We start from the raw sequence: 24,808 nt of genomic DNA on the forward strand, positions 1-24,808 counted from the left end.
ACTAGTAGTGCATCAACCGAATCTCTCACTGGTGTCAGTATTTCAGTCTCTTTTCCAAGGGGTGCCTGTACTGTTCAAATACAGTGAATCAAAACAGGAACACCAAAACCTGCCATCTGGCCCCTCCTAAGGCCTCTGCTTCAGAGGGCTGCTGCTGCAACCTACGCTGCAGATATCCCCAGCCAATTTCTTCACCTAGCTGCCTGTCACACTGTCATAAATATAAAGGGAAGGGTAAACCCCTTTGAAATCCCTCCTGGCCAGGGGAAAGCTCCTCTCACCTGTAAAGGGTTAAGAAGCTAAAGGTAACCTCGCTGGCACCTGACCAAAATGACCAATGAGGAGACAAGATACTTTCAAAAGCTGGGAGGAGGGAGAGAAACAAAGGGTCTGTGTGTCTGTCTATATGCTGGTTTCTGCCGGGGATAGACCAGGAATGGAGTCTTAGAACTTTTAGTAAGTAATCTAGCTAGGTATGTGTTAGATTAGGATTTCTTTAAATGGCTGAGAAAAGAATTGTGCTGAATAGAATAACTATTTCTGTCTGTGTATCTTTTTTGTAATTTAAGGTTTTGCCTTGAGGGGTTCTCTATGTTTTTGAATCTAATTACCCTGTAAGATATCTTCCATCCTGATTTTACAGGGGGGATTTCTTTATTTCTGTTTACTTCTATTTTTATTAAAAGTCTTCTTGTAAGAAAACTGAATGCTTTTTCATTGTTCTCAGATCCAAGGGTTTGGGTCTGCGGTCACCTATGCAAATTGGTGAGGCTTGTTATCCAACATTTCCCAGGAAAGGGGGGGTGCAAGTGTTGGGAGGATTGTTCATTGTTCTTCAGATCCAAGGGTCTGGGTCTGTAGTCACCTAGGCAAATTGGTGAGGCTTTTTACCAAACCTTGTCCAGGAAGTGGGGTGCAAGGTTTTGGGAAGTATTTTGGGGGGAAAGACGCGTCCAAACAGCTTTTCCCCAGTAACCAGTATTAGTTTGGTGGTGGTAGCGGCCAATCCAAGGACAAAGGGTGGAATATTTTGTACCTTGGGGAAGTTTTGACCTAAGCTGTTAAAGATAAGCTTAGGAGGTTTTTCATGCAGGTCCCCACATCTGTACCCTAGAGTTCAGAGTGGGGGAGGAACCTTGAGAAGATAAAGGCTCAGCAGAATATACCAACAAACCCTAGCAATCCTTCTCCAGGTACCACTTCCCATCCCAGAAAGTTCCCCACCTACAAGGCAGGTGATGATACTGAGGCCTTCTTAGAAAACTTCGAAAGGGCCTGCCTTGGATACAGCATCTCTACTGACCAATACATGGTAGAGCTGAGGCCACAGCTCAGTGGACCCTTAGCTGAGGTGGCGACTGAAATGCCTAAAGAACACATGAACGAGCATGAACTGTTTAAATCCAAGGCGAGAGTCAGAATGGGGATAACACCCGAGCATTCTCATCGGAGGTTCAGAGCCCTAAGGTGGAAACCAGACGTGTCATTTACCCGACATGCCTACCACATTGTGAAACATTGGGATGCCTAGATATCAGGAGCAAGTGTTGAATCTCCAGTAGATGTGCCCTTCCTAATGCAAATGGAACAATTCTTATAGGGTGTTCCTGAGGAAATAGAAAGATACATCCTAGATGGGAAGCCCAAAACTGGAATCGAGGCAGGAGAGTTGGAGCCAGATGGGTGGAGGTGGCAGAGAAGAAGAAAATTGGTCGCAGTTGGAGCGGAGACCAGAAGGGACAACCCCAGACCCCACCCTATTACCGGGGGCCGCCCAAAGCCCCACCTACCTCCCAAAGAACCCTCCAGACCCCTTATCGTCCCACCACCCTGTTCTCCAGCAACCCTCCTCGCCCCGGTGACCCGTCAGCTGGACGATGTTTTAAATGTAACGAGCTGAGGCATGTAAAGGCCAACTGCCCCAAGAACCCCAACAGATTACAGTTCATTGCACCGGAATCACACCAGAGGTCCACAGGCCCAGATACCTCCCAGATACCCTTGGAGAGGAGGGAAACTGTGAGTGTGGGCGGGAAGAAGGTCACCGCGTGGAGGGACACCGGAGCACAAGTGTCAGCTATCCATGCTTCCTTAGTGGACCCCAATTTAATCAACCCAGAGATCCAAGTGACGATTCAACCCTTCAAGTCCAACTCTTTCAATTTGCCTACAGCCAAGTTGCCTGTCCAGTACAAGGGCTGGTCAGGAATGTGGACTTTTGCAGTCTATGATGATTATCCCATCCCCATGCTGTTGGGGGAAGACTTGGCCAATCATGTGAAGCAGGCCAAGAGGGTGGGAATGGTCACCCGCAGCCAGGCTAAACAAGCTGTGAGGCCTAGCTCTGTTCCGGAAACTTCTATCAGGACCCAGTCAGAGGTGATGGACCCGGACCCCAGGCCAATGTCTGCAACAGCAGTAGTGGATCCAGTCCCAGAGACCCAGACGCAACCAGTCCCAGAACCGGAACCAGCCAAACAATCAACACCAGACCCATTGTCAGCACTGAATCCAGTACTTGCAACCTCAACACCAGGGGGCCCCACCGACCCTGAACTGGCAGCAGCCGATAATCCGACACAAGAGGCTCAGCCGGAGCCTGAATCCCAACATAGTGCACCAGCGGAGAGCAGTTCACAGTCAACAGAAACAGCTCCATCCCCTATATCGCTTCCAGAGGGACCAAGCCTAGGTCCACAATCCAATGAGGAACTGATGTCTCCAGCATCAAGGGAACAGTTCCAGACTGAACAGGAAGCAGATGAAAGCCTCCAGAGAGCTTGGACGGCGGCACGGAGCAACCCACCGCCTCTCAGCTCTTCTAATCGATCCAGGTTTGTTGTAGAAAGAGGATTTTATACAAGGAAACTCTTTCTTGTGGACACCAGGAAGACTGGCATCCTCAGAGACAGTTGGTAGTTCCAACTAAACACCGGGCCAAGCTCTTGAGCTTAGCCCACGATCACCCTAGTGGCCATGCTGGGGTGAACAGGACCAAAGACTGTTTGGGGGGGTCATTCCACTGGGAGGGAATGGGCAAGGATGTTTCTACCTATGTCCAGTCTTGTGAGGTGTGCCAAAGAGTGGGGAAAACCCCAAGACCAGGTCAAAGCCCCTCTCCAGCCACTCCCCATCATTGAAGTTCCATTTCAGCGAGTAGCTGTGGATATTCTGGGTCCTTTTCCGAAAAAGACACCCAGAGGAAAGCAGTACATACTGACTTTCATGGATTTTGCCACCCGATGGCCGGAAGCAGTAGCTCTAAGCAACACCAGGGCTAAAAGTGTGTGCCAGGCACTAGCAGACATTTTTGCCAGGGTAGATTGGCCCTCCGACATCCTCACAGATGCAGGGACTAATTTCCTGGCAGGAACTATGGAAAACCTTTGGGAAGCTCATGGGGTAAATCACTTGGTTGCCACTCCTTACCACCATCAAACAAATGGCATGGTGGAGAAGTTTAATGGAACTTTGGGTGCCATGATACGTAAATTCGTAAATGAGCACTCCAATGATTGGGACCTAGTGTTGCAGCAGTTGCTCTTTGCCTACAGAGCTGTACCACACCCCAGTTTAGGGTTTTCCCCATTTGAACTTGTATATGGCTGTGAGGTTAAAGGGCCATTGCAGTTGGTGAAGCAGCAATGGGAGGGATTTACACCTTCTCCAGGAACTAACATTCTGGACTTTGTAACCAACCTACAAAACACCCTCCGAACCTCTTTAGCCCTTGCTAGAGAAAACTTACAGGATGCTCAAAAAGAGCAAAAAGCCTGGTATGATAAACATGCCAGAGAGCGTTCCTTCAAAGTAGGGGACCAGGTCATGGTTTTAAAGGCGCTCCAGGCCCATAAAATGGAAGCATCGTGGGAGGGGCCATTCAAGGTCCAGGAGCACCTGGGAGCTGTTAATTATCTCATAGCATTCCCCACCTCCAACCGAAAGCCTAAGGTGTACCATATTAATTCTCTAAAGCCCTTTTATTCCAGAGAATTAAAGGTTTGTCAGTTTACAGCCCAGGGAGGAGATGACGCTGAGTGGCCCGAAGGTGTCTACTACGAAGGGAAATGTGCTGGTGGTGTGGAAGAGGTGAACCTCTCCATGACCCTTGGGCGTATGCAGCGACAGCAGATCCAGGAGCTGTGCACTAGCCACGCGCCAACGTTCTCAGCCACCCCAGGACTGACTGAACGGGCATACCACTCCATTGACACAGGTAATGCTCACCCAATTAGAGTCCAACCTTACCGGTTATCTCCTCAAGCTAAAACTGCTATAGAACGGGAGATCCAGGATATGTTACAGATGGGTGTAATCCGCCCCTCTGAAAGTGCATGGACATCTCCAGTGGTTCTAGTTCCCAAACCAGATGGGGAAATACGTTTTTGCGTGGACTACCGTAAGCTAAATGCTGTAACTCGCCCAGACAACTATCCAGTGCCACGCACAGATGAGCTATTAGAGAAACTGGGACGGGCCCAGTTCATCTCTACTTTGGACTTAACCAAGGGGTACTGGCAGGTACCGCTAGATGAATCTGCCAAGGACAGGTCAGCCTTCACCACACATCTCGGGCTGTATGAATTTAATGTACTCCCTTTCGGGCTGCGAAATGCACCCGCTACTTTCCAAAGACTTGTAGATGGTCTCCTAGCGGGATTAGGAGAATATGCAGTCGCCTACCTTGACGATGTGGCCATATTTTCGGATTCCTGGGCAGACCACCTGGAACATCTACAAAAAGTCCTTGAGCTCATAAGGGAGGCAGGACTAACTGTTAAGGCTAAGAAGTGTCAAATAGGCCTAAACAGAGTGACTTACCTTGGACACCAGGTGGGTCAAGGAACTATCAGCCCCCTACAGGCCAAAGTGGATGCCATCCAAAAGTGGCCTGTCCCAAAGTCAAAGAAACAGGTTCAATCCTTCTTAGGCTTGGCCGGTTATTACAGACGATTTGTACTGCACTACAGCCAAATCACCACCCCACTGACAGACCTAACCAAAAAGAAACAGCCAAATGCTGTTCAGTGGACCGAAAAGTGTCAGAAGGCCTTTAACAAGCTTAAAGCGACACTCATGTCTGACCCTGTACTAAGGGCCCCAGACTTTGACAAACTGTTCCTAGTAACCACAGATGCGTCCGAGCGTGGTGTGGGAGCAGTTTTAATGCAGAAAGGACCTGATCAAGAATTCCACCCTGTAGTGTTTCTCAGCAAAAAACTGTCTGAGAGGGAAAGCAACTGGTCAGTCAGTGAAAAAGAATGTTATGCCATTGTCTACGCTCTGGAAAAGCTACGCCCATATGTTTGGGGACGGCATTTCCACTTGCAAACCGACCATGCTGCACTGAAGTGGCTTCACACCGTCAAAGAAACTAACAAAAAACTTCTTCGGTGGAGTTTAGCTCTCCAAGATTTTGATTTCGACATCCAACACATCTCAGGAGCTTCTAACAAAGTGGCTGATGCACTCTCCCGTGAAAGTTTCCCAGACTCAACTGGTTAAAATCGTCCTTGAGATGTGGAAAATATTGTTAGTCTTTATGTACTTGGTAGTATATTTAGAGATGCATGTGTCTTATTAACTGTTTTTCCTAGAGCTCCAGGAAGAAATCCCAGCCAGTGTTTCACCCTAGCTGAGATTTGGGGGGCGTGTCATAAATATAAAGGGAAGGGTAAACCCCTTTGAAATCCCTCCTGGCCAGGGGAAAGCTCCTCTCACCTGTAAAGGATTAAGAAGCTAAAGGTAACCTCGCTGGCACCTGACCAAAATGACCAATGAGGAGACAAGATACTTTCAAAAGCTGGGAGGAGGGAGAGAAACAAAGGGTCTGTGTGTCTGTCTATATGCTGGTTTCTGCCAGGGATAGACCAGGAATGGAGTCTTAGAACTTTTAGTAAGTAATCTAGCTAGGTATGTGTTAGATTATGATTTCTTTAAATGGCTGAGAAAAGAATTGTGCTGAATAGAATAACTATTTCTGTCTGTGTATCTTTTTTGTAACTTAAGGTTTTGCCTTGGTGGGTTCTCTATGTTTTTGAATCTAATTACCCTGTAAGATATCTACCATCCTGATTTTACAGGGGGGATTTCTTTATTTCTGTTTACTTCTATTTTTATTAAAAGTCGTCTTGTAAGAAAACTGAATGCTTTTTCATTGTTCTCAGATCCAAGGGTTTGGGTACACTCTTTATGTATCCTTTCCCTGATGCATGGACTCCTGCAGAAGTGAGTCTACTCCTGCTGCTCTCACTATCAGCTCAGCTACATGCTGATTTTCATGAGGACAAGGCTTTCTTCAAGCTATGACTGGACTTGAAACTATTAGCTATCACCTGATCTCTGGCTTCACAGCTCAGGTGAGAGGCTGCTCATTAATCACAGTTGGGGGGCTGTATCCAACTCCCCTTAAAAGCCCAACCCCTCTTTACACCAATCCTATTCTCTCAATTTAGAGAAAGGAGTTGTAGACAAGGAAACCTGGATTGTCCAGAGTGAAGCTAGACTCCAGGTTATCCTCTATTAATTAACCTGGGTTATAAGCAATGCATTGCTCTCCACAAATAGATGTTTTAATAAATTATAAACACTTATCCAATATATCTGCACCCTTAATGGATCAAGTGACCAGGAATTCTTTGGACTAAGTTGTGCTGTTTAGACATAATCAGGGCTCAGGGTAGGGTTGTGTCATCCTGCCCCAGTGGGAGGGCAGGGTAAGGCTGTTCCTTGGGGCCTGCAGGAATGAGAAGGCTGCTCTGTCCAGGGGTGATTGGAGTGCTTAATAGGCCAGCATGGAAGGAAGAGGGATTGGACTCCACCTCCTATGAGACACGGATGTACAGAAGGTGTAATCTATGCGCTCCCCAGAGGACAAAGAATGCTGTTATTCCTGGTCCCTGCACAGTATGTGCAAAGGAAGGGAGAGGGCCAGGGACAATCTGTTTTTTTGTGAGAGGGTAAAACACATACAGAGACAACTGGAAAGCATCCTTTTGCTGCAATTCAAGATAGCAACTGGCAGCATCTACTGTGTGATCGGCCCAGTCCCGCAGATGATGGCAGCTCTATAGTCAAGGGGAATATCATGCAATGTGCCCAAAGGATTATGCTCTGCCTCTTGTAAGACATGCAGGGTTTCATTCCCCAGTAAGGCGATGGGGAGGGTTGGCTTAGATGAGCAAAATCTCATGCATTGCTACAAAATCTGTCACATAATGTGACTAATCCAGGAATTATTTTTGCATAAAACTGCTTAACAATTTTCTTATCGATGGCCTTCAGTTACACCACTGATTAATTTAGCTGTTATAATGCAGGGTGAAATATGATGTGACATTAATATATTGTGACTGCTGTTTTGTATCAGGAACTGTATTAAAGAAAACTAGCACTCACATGGTACATTTGGTGCATTTACAGTAAGATGAGAGGTAAAGGGTGAATTTACTAAGCATCTTGCTAAATTAATATAGTCTGAGAAAGGAAGCACATGTAACCTGTAACAAGACATTTCTTTGGGAGCTTACTGTAGTGAAGTTCATTGAAAATGAACTTGATCCTGAAGGAATGAGTTCCAGTGGCAATTGGCTCCTGGACTCCACAGATACGCCTATTAACTCTTCTAAAGGAGACACACTTCATCTTCTAGAGCTGCAGAATTCTGAATTGTTTCCCAGTGGCAGAAAGCCTGTGATTATGCTGGCAATGGGGGTCCTGGAAGTGGAAGTGGAGGAATTCAGTGAGCCTGATGTGATGTGCTAAAGCAAGCTGGGGCTAGCAACCTGCATGTACAGCTCTCTTCTTGGCTGACATCTCTATTCTAGAAGTCACATGGGGAGGAGCAAAGAAGAGGTTCAATCAGTCTTAAAACTGAAAAATCCTAGCAGTTGGGCAGCCAGAGTCAATTCATTCCATTTCAGAGCCCCACATCAGTTGGGGGAAGGAATCAGCCTACCCCTATGCTACCGGGACCTCTCTACTTCTGGGAAGAGGGACTATTGTATTTTGTACCAGTTGGTGCTAAGGGTGCTTCAGTCCTAAATATAAAGTATAAAATTAACCCTGAGGGGATCACATATGCCTGGATTGCCATGGCCGACCTACGTCTATGGAGAGTAGCTTTCTGGTCTGTTATAGGGAGTGGGGCACAGGTGCACTGTGCTCTGGGTATCCTTAGGTGGCAGGTTAGAGCAGCTCGCAGGCTTTTATAACCTCTGTCAAAGCCAGGTCAGAGGCATGCAGAAACTCAGGAAGCCATAATTATCTTCCTGATAGATTGCATTCTTTAACGTACTGAGCAGATTTCCTCCTTAACAGAGGATCTGGCCCAGAGAGCTTGATTACTCCTGTGTAAATAGGGAATAACACCACATTGGTACACAGTACAAATGACAGAAGAATGTGGCCCAAATGTTTTTATGCAAAACATGGCAGGGCCCTCTGGTGCTAGGTAGGTATGTATTAGTCATCTGTAACCCTTTTTCTGCCCTCTGAACTGTGCCTTTAAATTTCTAGGAGTCTGCTGAAGTCTGCGGCGATTTTGTGTACAGTTCAGACGTAGCCTGAGGGGGCCACTTGTGCTCTGTCTTATGGAGCCTCTATTTTTGTTCTTTCTTGTTTCCTTTAACCTACCATAAAAGTCATCCAGGGTCAAGGTGTAAGTTCCTCTCCAGGTGTGGAAAAATGTCACAGGACCTTCTAAGTGTTTCGCACACTCACCTATTTTCAGCTGAGTTTATCTAACGGCACTGCATAGATATTAATATTCAGGTTGAATCCATATAGAGTACTGTGAAGGGAGGGAAATCACAAAAACTCTGTAAACTATCGGTAGGGAAGTTCACAGAGTTGTATTAACCTCGGCCCTTTGTAATGTAGGTCAGAATTTCAAAGGCCCACAACCAATTGGAACAAAAATTGAAGTGCTGCCCTTTCTGAACCAATTTGTCAAAGCTTTGAGGAATTTTGCTGAACTACGCAGACTTGCACAGGCCCCAGAGTAATCAGATGTAGAACAGTGGTGGTAGGGGACACAATGGGACAGATCTAAAGTCATCTTCTGTGGTGGAACTGCTGCTAGGCAAAACTAATGCTGAGCTGACTTTTACTAAGGACAAGCAGTGTTACAAAGCACTGAATTCACCTAAAACCTCTCTCTGTGTTAGTAGAATGATTAGATCTTTGAAATCCTGTACTGCAAATAAAGTTTTCTTTGTATTAATTCCTATAACTTTTTTTTCTTGATATCCAGAATCTGTCCTTTTAGGAAGTCTTAAACTTACTCTGGGAATGTCCCATTTTTGAGATGAGAAGCCCATCTCTCCTACCTCTGCCATCTAGAGGCCTCTCCCCTGCAGATTCGCTTGCACTCCCTTTGTAGGTTAAAAATAAGGGCTGAAGCTTTGGGTGTGCTTCTGTCTTCCACACTGCAAAAAGGCATGCATCTGTATTCTATACCACACTTCCTCTGTTAAGTGGTTGGAAGAGGTGACTGGATGACTGACTGGTCCTTGAGCCTATTTCCAAGTCTGTAACAGAGTTGTCATCAGACATGGGGGGGAAGTCTCTTCACGTATGTGTCCTTTTGCTCATCTGTAGCATGAGCATAACAAAACACACTTTCCACGTGTATTGGGAGTCTTTTAAATTTCAGTGCTTGGAAATGCTCAGAAGAAAGCACCTAGAGAATTGCCAAGTATTCATACTGAAAAGGGGTATATAACTGTCAATGAATTTTAAAGCTCTTTATTGGCTTTGCTGATGTGCATGTTGGACCGATTATTAGGGCTCTTCTATAATAGCTACACCCACCCAGGATCTAGGTCTCAAGAGCTAATGAATGTTGCAGTGGTGCAAAGATTTAAGCCTTAAACAGGATGCCAGAAGTGTTTCATAGGGCTCCTATATATACAAATATAGATTCTCTTCTCACTTACACCTATGTAACTTTGTTGGCTCCACTCTTTGGTTGGTGTAAACTGTCCTTATTCTGTTTAAAATCATGGTCTTCAGGCCATCACTCCTGACTTACAGCAATGTAAATGAGAGGAGAATCAGGCCCCTACCATCCCTATTTATTAATTTGTTTGATATTGTACTGCATTTTATCTCTGTAGGATATGTCTTTTTCAAATAGGTCACACAGCATCCATTTTCTTCAGAGCTTGCTATATAAAGCTCTATTTTTTAATTTTTATTTTTTATTATTATTATTATTTTATTATTTTTTAAATTTTGGTAATACCTGATGTCATGATCCCTGCCCCCAAAGAGCTGGCAATCTAGCTAGTGTCTGCAGTCCCACTCAGAAATATGGAAAAATAAAGCCACAGTAAAATAAATGTACCTTCATACCATTTCAATGTGCTATTCTCAGCTGGTCACTTAACAATCACTTCTCTAGATGAAGGATCTTTTTAGTTGCTTCAGTATTCTAGACTACATGGTATATAGTCTTTGCAACCCAGCAGGGGATGGAAAGCATTACATAGCCAAGCAGTTACAGCAGAGGACTGAAAGATGCTTTCTTAAGTGCCTTTTGCTAATGAGCTCCTGTGGAGCTAATGCAAGAAACAGAGGTACTCCTGAAATGTTGACCCATAGTTGCCAGGCTCCAATCTTAAGTAGTTGAATTAAGTACATAGTCCTGAACAAATTAATACAATAAAACCTTTAAGGGAAGTAACTGCAGAATCAGTGAATTCTTCAAGCACATGCAGTGACAGGAATCTGGAATTCTTTTTTGCTACATACCATGAATGTCCTTTGGACAACAGACGGGTTTGCTGTCCCCAGTTTACAAGAGCAACCACTATGTGCATGTACTAGCCATTGTGGAACAAAAAAACCTCAAGTCTTCTTCCTTTAAGATTAGCAACTTGCATAACCTATGCCTGAAGAAAAAAATCATGACACAAGTTCTAAATTGAATTGTTTGCTTTTTCTTCTTCATTTTGTGTGTGTGTGTGTGCACATTTAAAATTCTGATTCTTTCTGCAGTATGCTGTTAAGCAACACACCTGCCCTGGCTGCCTTCCTGCACCTTTGAAGCACAGCTGACTTTAGCCCTTAGAGGGAGCCACAGACTTGACTATGGCTGTTTGAAGTAAAAATAGGGTTGAGCAACCAGTCTATCCATAATTAAGGAGGAAAAAAATGTTCAGGACTGTGTCTTTCCATTTTTCTAATTGACAGTGATGTCTGTGCACATCAGACACAGCGATGGTTTGTTTTGGCGAGAGCTCTCATCTGTTTGCTTCTCCTGATGAGTCTTTTGTGAAGAAGGCCTCAAACACAGTGTGAATTTTATCTTTTCTTTCACATTTTCACCGCCCTCCCATCAGGCCCCCCAAAATCATTTTATTCCAGATTCTACTGTAATTGCTCTGATGCTGACAAGCAGTTACACTCCAGGACTTGCCAAATTAAAAACACTGTACAGACCACTGCCCTCCCCCCCCCCCCCAGCTTTAAAAAAAACAAATAAAAAACCTCCCTGGGGTTAGGCTGACAAGTTCACTGCACAGAAAAACCTCCATGAGTGCCTGGTTTTATGTTTTGCTCTGTCATTCTTTTCTCTGACCCCTATTGCAAGGGGAAGGGTTATTTGCTATCTTGATTTACCATCTGTGGATTATAACTGAACACTTATGCGAATTACATAGCTGAGATAGGTTTATATGGTAAGTCATAAAAACTGACTGGCAATCCTATTCTGCTGCATCAGCACTTGTCCTATCAGCTCTGGGACTGGGACGGTGCACACTTCATAAAGAAAATGGATGAGGAAACAAGCATGACTTAGCCAGTTAAACGCAGTCTAAAACCCCCACCCTAAACCAGCTTTGTGTCAATTTAGTATTCTCAAAAGGTGCTGAAGTGACAGTGCCATGGCCTCACGTCCTCTGTTTAGCCGCACGACATCTACAGCTTAAGGAGGCAGTAGCAGCCTGACCCATCCCTGCTGCCACGCAGAGGGACACCTTTAGGGATAAAAGGGTACTTCAGTCTCCAATCAGCCCCAGTTGTGGGACTGCCAATTAGGATGCCAGTTGTGGGTGGCAGTTTCTGTGATGAACACAGCTGTCTGCTAGACACCGGTATAATATTGTTCGCTCTGCATAGGCCACGATCTAGGAGTCTGATGGTAATGACTTTCAGCCATGACTCTAGCTCGATTTGAACTGGTGAACTCCGTGTAAGCCTACACTGCAATAAAACACCGGCCCAGGTCCACTGACTTGGGCTGCAGGGCTATACAATTGCAGTGTAAATGTTCAGGTTCAAGCAAGAGCCTGGGCTCTGGGACCCTTCCCCCTCGTCAGGTCTCAGAGCCTGGGCTCCAGCCTGAGCTCAAATGTCTACATTCAACATCCCTCTCCTCTCCGAGTCCTGGCTTCGAGGGGGAGCGCCTCTTTACAAAGGAAGGAGAGCCGTGCTTGCCCATGGTCCCCTGTTTCTCTTCTGAATTATTCTCCTACTCAGTAGATGTTCTATTCCAGCGTGGGGATGTGGCTGGAATCCAGTACTGGCAAACACAAGTGTTCAAAAATCATGACTTAGGCCCTAAAAATCAGATTTTAAAAAATAATAATTTGGAGTTATTGTTATTTGCCTTCTGGATTTTGAACCTTTTTGGGTCACGTTTTCAAGCTTTTCTCCACGATTAGGATTAGAAACTTACTAAAAAAAAAACAACAAAAAAAACCCCCAAACACCGAAAGCGCAGATTCTGTTGCAGTTGCATGATGCCAGGACCTAGGGTACTAAGAAAAACCTCAAATATTGTGATGACAAAATTGCAAGAACTGGCAACACTGAGAATCTGTTTTAGGGAGGCTGATATCTTATCAGAGATCTGCTTGGACAGCATTGGGAGCACTTTACGTACTGCCAAAGAATCACTTTGATGGCATAGCTAAGAGATATGCAATACTTCTGTCTCCTTGTCAATGTCACATCCTCAGTGATGTCAGCCCATGTTCTATTAGGTTGGTCCTCTTATCACAGCATAAGCAAGGGAACCCTCCTAATGCCACTGCTGGAGAAAGCGGCTGACCAGCTAAGTCTAGTTAGGAACAATTCTCAGATATGCAAGGAAGTCAGTTATTTCTCTTCATTCATTTTGACTTAAAGCATGATGGGGTTAGATCAGTTTCATTAGCTTCTCTGAACATTTGGCTGCTAGTTGTCGTTTTCACCTCAGTATCTGTCAATTCTTTTCTGAATTTGTTATATAGTCTTTATAGAAGACTGTATTCTTGTGGCCCAATGAAGGGAGAGGACAGTGTGTATATTATATATAAACACATCTCTATTGGCACAACAGAGGAGGGATAGCTCAGTGGTTTGAGCATTGGCTTGCTAAACCCAGGGTTGTGAGCTCAATCCTTGAGGAGGCCATTTAGGGATCTGGGCCAAAAATTGGGGATTGGCCCTGCTTTGAGCAGGGGGTTGGACTAGATGACCTTCTGAGGTCCCTTCCAACCCTGATATTCTATGATTCTAACTTCATTATAGAATGAGTCACTGTAGCCAAGCTAACGCTTTTCTGATGCTGCATTCTGCATTCATGGCTTAAACATACAAGTAAAACTAAATATCAAGTGTGAGAGAGGCATTATTATCCAAAAGGATGTTTCCTATGAAGAGACAGAAGCAATGTGTGAAGCCTAGTACTTTTTTTTTTTTTTTTTTAATTATCCTCCTCAGGCTGAACAAAGAGTTACAACTATGCAGGGATGTTTTGGCATTTGACCCGCCAACTGAGGAAATCGGTGTCTGAGGAAAGTGAATCTGAGATGGTAGCAAAGTAAAAGGGGAAGCTTTGTGTGAACTGGCCTGGCAAAGAGAGCTGGCATACAGAGGTGAAGGGAAAACTTTCCCACCCTCCAGCTTCCATATGATGCTTATTACTACGTGATAGAACGATTAAAATCTAATTGTCAGATCTCCTTGTCCTTGCTGGAAAAATTAGCAGTGGAGGAACTGGATCATTCCTGAGGGAGCAGTGCGGGTCAAATTCTCTTTCAAAAAGAGTGGAAGTGATTCTGAAAGGGCTTGTGACAGCTATAATAAAAATGTGACACCCTGGAGCACTGGTAAGAGATTGAACTTCACTGCCTGGCCTGAGTCACGTGCCCTGACTCAAGGTTACAAATGTTTATACTCCTGCCACATGACCAGTCAGTGGCTAATGTTATATCACCCCTTCCTTAACACTGCTAGTTTGGTGTGGGGAAGGAAGCTGCTCTCTTTCATTCCTAGTAATACAAGCCACTCTTCCTGCAATACTTTCTGGAAGAGGAGGATGGGTCCCGTCAACGCCTATAGGAAGCCAATAGGGTTTGGAGTACTGAGTTGCCCTCAGGAGGTACTAAGGTCCGGATCCACAAAATGTCATTGGGCTAGAGAGAGAATGAGAATGACTTGGTAGTCTGGTCGTTAGGGCGCCCACATGGAGACTCAGGGTCCAGTACCGTGCTCCAATTACTCTGGTTATCCACAGTGGAACAGCTTCAACAGGAAAGATTGAGGGAGCCCCACCCCAGAATACCCCATAGCTCAGAGGTTAGTGCGCTCTTGTGAGTGGTGGAAGATCCCCATTCAATTTTTTTCCTCTTCCTATGCCTGAGGGGGAGGGATTGAACGTGGGTCTTTCACTTCCTGGGAGAGTGCTCTAACCACTAGGCAAAAAATCATAATGTGGGCAGCAAACAACCCCCTCCCCCAATTCTGAATGGAACCCAATCTGGTAGGCGGCCTCTGCTCTTGCCCGCCGGATCTACCCTGCATGTTGGTTAGGTGGCTGAACACCTATCTTCCCTCGACTCATGGATCACTTGAAGGCTCAGGTGGGAGATAAGTGCCTGCATGCCTACAGCAAGGCAGCAGTGCATGTACTCAGAGGTAGAAACTTAAGCACCGAGAGAATTTCTACCCTGAAAATTTAGTCACTGAGTGAGGTTAGGTGCTTACAGGCTATGGTGGGAGTTTTGGGAATTGCATTGGAGCCTAAAACTGGGACTTAAATACTTCACAGGCCCATATTCTTCAAAGGTTCTGTGTTTCTGGGAGTTGCAGCCAAATCCAAACCCTTTCTGGTAGGTTGGGCTTTATCAGGATATCCAGAAGCACTTCCACTGTTACCCAAAAGAATAGAAAATTTCAGTCACATAGGTATCCTGGATCCTACTACTAGGTGGGGGGGCGGGGGGGCGGGGTGGAGAAATTGTCAATGGTATGTCACAGAACAACAGAAAGCTAAGGCTGGTGAAAGCAACTTCTACCTCCTACTAGTCCGTCTGGGTTACCCTGTGCCATCCCTTCCATAAACAAACATGCAACCCCGGAGAACAAACCAACCGGTTCCCATGTTCCAGCTGGCAGTAAAAGCATATGAGAGAGTTGGAAAGTTGAAAACAATACATCAAGAGGGAGCTGGAAGAACTACTACTTAAAGTACGCTGTCATTACCTGGACAAGAAAACCAATGACAAGTTTTATACTGTCTCATTACTTTTGTCAGATGCTGTTGTTTGGCTTATACTCAGGAGGACTGTTGTTCTCTCCCATCCCTCCCATTTTTTAAGGTGTTGTATGCTTCAAATCTTAAGACGGGGCAGCTAAAAGAGAGCCGATCAAACACTTTGTTGTGAATAGTATTTGTTACAAATGTAGTCTTTTGCCCTCTTCTCCCCCGCCAACCCCCCCCCCCCGCACTCCAAACAACAAACCATTCTTGATTCATCATTTGTTTCTCAAATAGTTTGGATGAATGATTTTCATGCTATGAACTATTTGTTTCAACTCTTCACTACTCAATTTTCTTACTATGTGACTGGTCACTCAAGAGACCTGGCATTTTCAGGAATACTCAGTGGTTGTCTCAATACTTGTGTATATATTGCCTTGTACTTCAGTTCATCTTCCTGCAAAATACCTGGAGCTTTTCTAGCAGTTGGATGTATTATACAACTCAGGGATGCCTCTCTCTCCTTATCACACTTAAATGCACATACTCCTTGATGCAGAGTTTGTTCTTCACATTGTGGTAGCTTGTGATAAGGATTTGAAGTCAAATAAAATCAAATAAAAAAGATGAAGAATGGGTACAGCAGCAAAATCACCTGCCCTGAAGCCTTTGCAAGGGTGAGTCTCTTTCAGTTAGTGCCAAAATGTGAAGCCATAATTGTAATATAATTGAGTAAAAACAGAGAAACTAAGGCCAAATCCCCCAGGGCTTCTCCTTCAATACACGAACAAGTAACAGAGGAGAAAGAAGTGCCAATATATTCCTCTTTCCCTCTAGGTGCTTCCTTGCCAAACTGCATTTTTCTTTCTCCCCACTCCTTCCCCCAAAAAACATTGTTTTATGAGGCAAAATTCCTACACTGCAACATAAGAGAGGCTCTGAACTGCAATTCATGCGGGTGGTTCTAAACTTCTGCAAAGCTCCGGTCCTTTGGGACTTGGGGTTTTGGTTTGATCCGGAGAGAGGTAGCTATAGACACTAAAGTTCAGATACAAATCTGTATCCAGATCCAAACTTCCATCTGTTTGAGATAGTCTGTTTGGATTCTGGGTTTTGGTTCACGCTCATCTCTAAAAATGAGGGTACAGATGTGGTTTTCTGTTTAATTACAAGCTATTAGACACCCAGAAGCAATAGATTCCTTTTAAATTGAAGAGTGTGTGTTTATGCTTTTATATGAAGGAGGGCTGGTCCCTGTGAGTAGGGTTCTAGCCTGAGACTTGAGAAACCAGATTAAACTCACTCACTCTGTCTCTGGGCCTCAGTTTCTCATACCTCATTTCCGTCTGTAAAATGGGGATAATAGCACTTTCCTACTTCAGAGGGGTTTTTTGCGGGTAAATATACCTTAAAATGTTCAGATACGATGATAATGGTGAGCCATATCAGTACCTACACTATGTCCTTCAAGGCCGGAATTCCGTGGAAAAAACAGTACGTGGCTACGTAATTGAAGACTTCATCATAATACCAACGGACAATGGGGCAGAATTAACGTTGGACAGGCAATTATACATCTGGAATTTCCTAACTTTCAAGTGCTTGACTTTGCAACCTAACCAATGTTCTTTTAACAAAGTTTTTTGTATTTAATTAATTCCCTAGATCCTTTTTTAAAGGAAAAAAGTGAAGAAAATTCTATTAGGTGCAGTAACAGCCTCCCCCTCCCCAATCATGCATCACCAGCTGGGGCTGAACCTTGAGCATTGTAGCTCAATGTTAGCAGTCCATGATACAGAACTAACTCAATCAGCAGGCACTAGGAGAAAACTAAAGGAGTACCTGTGGCACCTTAGAGACTAACAAATTTATTTGAGCATAAGCTTTCGTGAGCTACAGCTCACTTCATCGGATGCATTCAATGGAAAATACAGTGGGGAGATTTATATACATAGAGAACATGAAACAATGGGTGTTACCATACACACTGTAACAAGAGAGTGATCACTTAAGGTGACCAGCAGGAGAGCGGGGTCGGGGGGGGGGGGGGACCTTTTGTAGTGATAATCAAGGTGGACCTTTCCAGCAGTTGCCAAGAACATCTGAGGAACAGTGGGGGATGGAAGGGGGGGAATAAACAAGGGGAAATAGTTTTACTTTGTGTAATGACCCATCCACTCCCAGTCTCTATTCAAACCTAAGTTAATTGTATCCAGTTTGCAAATTAATTCCAATTCAGCAGTCTCTCGTTGGAGTCTGGTTTTGAAGTTTTTGTTGTTGAAGAATTGCAACTTTTAGGTCTGTAATCGAGTGACCAAAGAGATTGAAGTGTTCTCCGACTGGTTTTTGAATGTTATAATTCTTGACGTCTGATTTGTGTTCATTTATTCTTTTAGGTAGAGACTGTCCAGTTTGACCAATGTACATGGCAGAGGGGCATTGTTGGCACATGATGGCATATATCACATTGGTTGATGTGCAGGTGAACGAGCCTCTGATAGTGTGGCTGATGTGATTAGGTCCTATGATGGTGTCCCCTGAATAGATATGTGGACAGAGTTGGCAACGGGCTTTGTTGCAAGGATAGATTCCTGGGTTAGTGGTTCTGTTGTGTGGTGTCTGGTTGCTGGTGAGTATTTGCTTCAGGTTGGGGGGCTGTCTGTAAGCAAGGACTGGCCTGTCTCCCAAGATCTGTGAGAGTGATGGGCCATCCTTCAGGATAGGTTGTAGATCCTATTATCTTGGAAGTGGGGGTGAGCCTCTGAAGCAGAGTCTGTGTGATTGGGGAACATGGCCAAGGGCTCCCTTTCTGCCTCTCACAGAAAGTGGAAGAACCACACGGTCCTGAGAGGGAGGAGGACTATCAATGCAGCCCAGCTCTCTGGGGGAGGGAGGGAATGTTAGAGGGGAAGGAGAGAGACAGTCAGTGGGGGGAGCTCCAGTCCCATGTGGTGGCCCCAAACTGGGGAAGGAAGCAGTGGGTTGTTGGGACCAAGTGCTGAGGTCCAGGGGTGTTAGGGACAGTCCCACCAAGTATAAGGCATCTTGCCTGACATGTATTCCTGCAGTTTGGCCTGTATGTCATGTCTTGCTCAGCTGCGAGCAGCAGCTGCACTTACTCCTGTAGCTGCTAGAGCTTGCTGAGGAGCCTGATTCAAATCAGTCAGGCTGTGTTTCTACTTTCCCAATAGCCTGTGTGCATTCAGCCCTGTTTTTAGACTGACAACGAGTGCTAAAATAGAGGCCTGTGAAATATGCACAAAGTGACGGGAAACAGCGCAAAATGTGAGTTTATTTGCATTTTGCTAAAAATGCAGAAATGGCCGTGTTTTGGTTTTGCTCAAAGAAAGGCGCTATTTCCACTAAAAATGAACCAGTTCCCCAGAGAAAATGGGCGCACACAAAATGAAATTGGCTTTGGAATTTGGTTGTATTTTAAAAAAAAAATTAAACTGCTGTTGGATCAATTGCTAAAATACTAGTGTTTTACTGAGATCAGTGAAATGCCATTACATAGTAAAAAGTCGCAACTTGCTTGAACAGTAAACGGATCTTTCTCCAGTCTAAGTGGACCAATGAACACAAGAGGGTTAAAAAGTTGACATGAACTGTGGAGAACTGCTTCTTGTCTAGTTTATATTTATTCACTACTTATAAAGTGATAAGAATCTCCTGGCTTCTGTTGCCTCTACTCTTCCCTTTAAATCCTCTTTAGTCAGTTTGCTGAATCACCGTGTCTGTTGGCTCTAAGTAAACGTGAGTGGCGATGATGACGATGATGATCGGGGTGGCACACCCTCCTGAGACTGGTTAGGGATATTAGACTAGGAAATAGAGTGCAAACTAGTTTCCTCTCTTATTGGAGATCAATTCTTCGAGGGAGCTGCCAGCGTAACTGTTACTTTTAGCCATGACATCGCTCTGAACCCAACAACACTGCACCACGGGGAGTGCCCTGCTGCAGAACGGGAACCGGCTCAGCAGCAGTTGTGCTGTCACCTGTGCCTCCCTTTGCCCTGAGGTTTCTCTGCTTATTCAAGGCCATTCTGGAATTTGCTGCTGTTTTGTTGTTGTTGTTGTTTGTTGTTGTGGGGTTTTGTTTTTGTTTTTATCTCCTTGCAGTAAAGTTCATGCAAGTGGTCTCTCATTGTTCACCTTGCCTTTTCATTCCTCCCCTCCCCTTCTTCACTTGACACCTGTTGCTGTCTTCAGTGGGTGAGATGCCCAGGGAATTCTGTCATCGGTTAGAGAAGGGGAGCAGAGCATGTATGTGAAAGAGGGACAGAAGAAGACGACTGCAAATCTCCCCCAGGCAGGCAGCCGTTGGGAGAGTTCTCTTGGTTTGGCAAAAAGAAAAGGAGTACTTGTGGCACCTTAGAGACTAACCAATTTATTTGAGCATGAGCTTTCGTGAGCTACAGCTCACGGTTGCTTTGTGGAGTGTTGCAGGTGCGATTTTTGGGGGCTGTTGTGAGTGCTGTGGGGGGTTTTGTGAGTCGCCATGCTGCAACAAATTTTGCGTGATATGTACATTGACCCTGAGCTCCTGGCAGAACTGAATGAAGAGCAGAAGCACATCCTGTTCTACAAAATGAGGGAAGAGCAGCTGAGGCGCTGGAGGGAAAGGGAGGACAAAGAACAAAGAGAGGAAGCTGCACTGAAAAGGACTATGAGACTCAAGCAAGGTAAGCTTTTGTGGACGTGGGCTGAGACGGTCCTATGTGATATAGAGGAACAAGATAGACTGTAAGGCACTCTGTAAATGGAAGAGACCGCTTGGGGTAGTGTTGCCAAGTGGCTAGAACAGGGGAATGGGTGGAAACTTGGCTCCACCTCTCTGCCCTCCATTCACTGGCCAGAGAACCAGCCAGGGTGGGTAGTCCTATTGCTGCGACAGACCAGCAGTAATTTATTATTTGAAAAAGGCGGAGCCAAGGGAGGAAATTTCCATTCATTTATTGCCCTGAAGCACAATGCCTCCCAGCGCTATTGCTGTGGCAGAGCAGTTTAAGCACTACCTGCTGCTCAGGGGGGTGCCGATGGTCATAACCTAGCCTTTAATCTGTCTGCCCAAAATTTTCAAAAGTGCGTAATGATGATTGGGTGTCTGGTTTCCGGAAACGGATGGGTGTTGAGAGAATTCATGTTTGTAACCTTAGATGGAAAATTCTGTAGGATTGCAGAATCCTGGACTTACCCCCAAAAGTTCTTGTGTGTCAAGACAAAGGATACAGTATTGTCATTTCTGTGCTAAGGTGTGATCGTGGGTTACATGTAACTTTTTCAATGTGCATGAACAGTGATATTTGGCTGAGCTCAATCTTTTTCTCCACAACCCATCACCCCTTGCCAGTATGGAAGGTTTATCCATCATTGCAGGGATTCAGAAAATATGTTAAGGCTCACAATTAATTGGACAAAGCCAAAGCTCAGAATAAGTCTTTTCTTCAGTCACTAATTAGCCAGCTCTGTGCTTAGCTATTGCAGAATTCCAAGATGAGCATATATGAGCTGCTTACATTAAGACACAACTGAGGTACAAGTCTTGGTTCTGGGTACTAGACATAAGTGTAGGTTTCAGGGCTTAACCGAGCGCTTACTCTGTGCTTTAAGTAGCTTATGGCTTGTTCTTGCATGGTGCTGAGTATATACCTATGGATGCTTTATACCTTTCAGGCTGGGTCTTTACCCTGATTGTATCCTTTACTCATAACTGATCCTGTAGACTCACTGGAACAATTGCAGGATCAGGCCCTCTAAAAAATGACAGGATGTTAACGTACAAAGGTATTATTAAAGCAAAATCCAGTGGGGAGTGCAGATACACTAATATCCTATGGATTAGCAGCAAATGGGCTAAAATTGTCCCTACACTGTTATTAACATGAGGGCTTGGAGGATGCTATTTTACTTAATTTGCTATTTGCCTCCTGAACAAGTTCTTAAACACACTGTAAAGGGGCTTCTCCTACAAAAGATCACCTCCATACTGCTTCTTTCATATAGCACACAAAGCTTGTTTACTTTGATTTGTAGCTGAGGAAAATATTATAAATGCAATTCAGACCCACAGACCAAAACAATATTATAGTGTCAAGATAATCTGCATTACACTCATTCTCTGAGGAAGACTGATGCAGGAAAATCTAACGGCAAAACTATTTATATGACAATTTGTCATGCTGACATCTAAATTTCCATATATAAATTATATATTAAACCTATTCAGCATTGTAGTGCAGGAGACTATTTTCTAGGTAACTAATTTTCTGATTTACAAAGAATAAGAAAAAAAGAGGGAGAAAAGCAAAAAAGGAACCTACAGATCATGTCTGTGCATGGATGTGCACATGCATATGCAGAGTAAAGCTACACAGTGACCCAGCTCCAGTTTACACTCCTTGTCCCAAATCACCAGCATAAGATATCTTGATGGTTTTCCAGAAAATGTTCTTTCACCTTTTGTTCAAGACTTATTCCACTGGGCAACCAGTTTTGCTGGTTCCTTGAGTATTGTAATAAATGTCAGGCATGCAGGAGTGCTGGACTTTCAAAAGGAAGGAAGGGGAATGGGACTGAATGGGAGGTAGGAGCCTAACTCCCTTAAATTCCTCTGAAAATGTGGGGGGTGTTTCATTTTTCTATTTTTGCCTCAGTCAGCTGACATAGGTAAGGGTGTAGTCCTTTAATATGCTAGTCCCTTTGTTAACTGTTCAAACTCACATGAATTGGGTTTATTTGATTTAGTTGGGGATTGGTACTACTTTGAGCAGGGGGTTGGACTAGATGACCTCCTGAGGTCCCTTCCAGCCCTGATATTCTGTGATTCTATTAGGAGGCAATGCAGACTAGAGTCTAGGGCTCTGGAGACCTGGGTTCTATTCCTGGCTTTGCTGCTGGTTGACCTTGGGCAGGTCATTTTCTCTGAGCCTCACTTTCCCCATCTGTAAAATGGGGATAATGATACAGACATGCTTGGCGATTTTTGGATTAAAAAGTGCTAAGTAGTATTATTATGCAGATCTGTAATATAATGTCAATGGTCTCCCCTAGAAGCTGGCTTCTTGCAGTTCAACCAGAAATGATGGGCCTGATGCAGGAATTACTGGGTGGAATTCTATAGTCTGTGTTTATGCAGGAGCTCAGACTAGATGATCTAGTGGTCCTTTCTGGCCTTAAAATCTATGAGTGTATGACTCTTTCCCAACACACATTCTGGAACATATTGAATTCTTTGGATCACATTGTGTAGCAATTTGAAGTCCTCTTCATGCTCCCAATGGAATGTAAAGGAGGATTCCTATGCTTGGGACCTGCTCTATACAGTAGTATGGGGGATTTCTTCCTCTTCGATCAGCTTCTAGGAAACTTGGAAGCGCCACAACCACCTCCTTCAGTTCCCTGTCAGACTGAACAATTTGGGTTGCTTCATCTGCTTCCTTTGCCAAAAGTCTGATTCTCTATCCCAGGACACTGGTTTTATGCTAGTGTTAATCTCTTCAAGTCAGTGGAACTATACTGGTATAAAGCCAGTGTAACAGAGTTGAGAATCAGGCCCTAGCTTTTCTCGGATGCCATGTAGTTAGTTTGACACCTAGAAGAGCCGTGAGAAATGGGTCTTGAATTCCCTGGCCTTTTGGCCTGACATGAGTCAGGATTACAAAGGTTTACACTGTACACACATTAAAAGCACGTAGGGAGAAAATTAGAAAGGCCAAGGCACAAAACAAGATTAAACTAGCTAGGGACCTAAAGGGTAACAAGAAAACATTTTAGATACAGTAGAAGCAAGAGGAAGACCAGTGACAAGGTTGGTCTATAGCTCAATAAGGAGGGAAAGACAGTAACAGAAAATATAGAAATGGATGAAGTATTTTTGTTTCAGTTTTTAATTTGTTTTCACCAAAAAGGTTAGCAGTGATTGGGGGACTAACCCAGTGAACATCAGTGTAAATGGGTAGGATCTGAGGCAAAAATAGGGAAAGAACAAGTTAATAATTACTTAGGCAAGTTAGATATTTTCAAGTTGGCAGGGCCTGACCTAAATACAGCTTAGAATTCTTAAGGAGCTGGCTGAAGAGATCTGTGAGCCATTAGCGATTATCTTTGAGATCTCATAAAGCACAGGAGAGATCACAGAGGACTGGAAAAGGGCAAATATAGTACCTGCCTATAAAAAGGGGAATAAAGACAACCCAGGGAATTATAGACTAGTCAGTTTAATTTTGGTACCCAAAAAAGATAATGGAGCATATAATCAAACAATCAATTTGTAAGCAACTTTGAATTAGAATTCAAAATGATCTTGATCAACTGGAGAAATGGTCTGAAATAAATACCCTGGGAGGTTGAGGCATCTCCATTATTCAAAGTTTTTAAGAACAGTTAGTTAGACGAATTTCTGTCAGGGATGGTCTAGATAATACTTAGGTCTGCCTCAGTTTGGAGATGATTTATCAAGATCCCTTCCAGGCCTACGTTTCTATGCTTTCTGTTAGTATTTTTAGCTATATTACCAATACAGAAGCTAATCCTGGCAGTTTTCTACAATTTGGATTGTTATTTAGGAACTCTGTTTCTTAATGGTGGGGGAAGGGAGGGGAAGATGAAATATATAAACACAAGCTAGCCTTAGTTAGCAGCCTTACCTTTTTGGGCTGGAATGTTGTAAGAGATTGTAGAACAAACAAGTTTGGGCCTATTAGTCGGTGCCAGTACAGAAAGCAGTTCTCCAGGAGGTGCTCTTAGTGACTGTGAGCTTGTACCTTCTAAACTAAGCCAACCAGACACTTGGGAAATAATTCACTGTAATAATTCAGAGCCCTCCCCACCTAGTGTCCCTTCTCTGGCCATTGGAGATATTTGCTAATAGCAGTTGCAGATGGGCCATATGCTATTGTAGGCAACCTCTTCATACCATCCCCTCCATAAACTTATCAAGCGCAGTCTTAAAATAAGATAAGGTGGTGTTTTGTTTTTTGTTTTTTTGCCCCTACTACTCCTCTGGAAACCTGTTCCAGAGCTTCGCTCCCCTGTGGTTAGAAATCTTTATGTAATTTCAAGTCTAAACTTATTGAAGACCAGTTTATAGCCATTTGTTCTTTTGCCAACATTGGCCCTTAACTTAAATAACTCCCTCCCTCTCTGATGTTTATCCCTCTGATCCTGTAGTGGGGTGGCTGCCCCACTCCTACAGGCAGGGATTAAAAGCGGCCAAGGTAGGCTGATTAGGGAAGCAGCCACAACTGGGGCAGGCGAGACACCAGCCAGGAGGAGGCGCTCCGTATGCTGGAGAGCTAATTCCCAAGACGACCAGCAGGAGGCACCACACCG

General features: G+C 44.4%; 1 protein-coding gene across 2 annotated transcripts in view; it reads left to right on the plus strand.

The window, feature by feature from the left end:
• The window catches only part of SH2D4B (SH2 domain containing 4B), a 172,798-nt gene that overhangs the window by 39,497 nt on the left and 108,493 nt on the right, over positions 1 to 24,808 (plus strand). The window contains exon 1 of one of the 2 annotated variants that reach the window (XM_048857590.2): positions 19,977 to 20,160. The exons of the other annotated variant lie outside the window; for it this stretch is intronic. Coding sequence (XP_048713547.2) covers positions 19,977 to 20,160 — 184 coding nt within the window. Of the gene's footprint in view, positions 1 to 19,976; positions 20,161 to 24,808 lie in introns of those variants that run through there. 2 annotated transcript variants of the gene reach the window in all.

This window comes from Caretta caretta, chromosome 7, assembly GCF_965140235.1.
Source record: "Caretta caretta isolate rCarCar2 chromosome 7, rCarCar1.hap1, whole genome shotgun sequence".
NCBI classification, from domain to species: Eukaryota; Metazoa; Chordata; order Testudines; family Cheloniidae; genus Caretta; species Caretta caretta.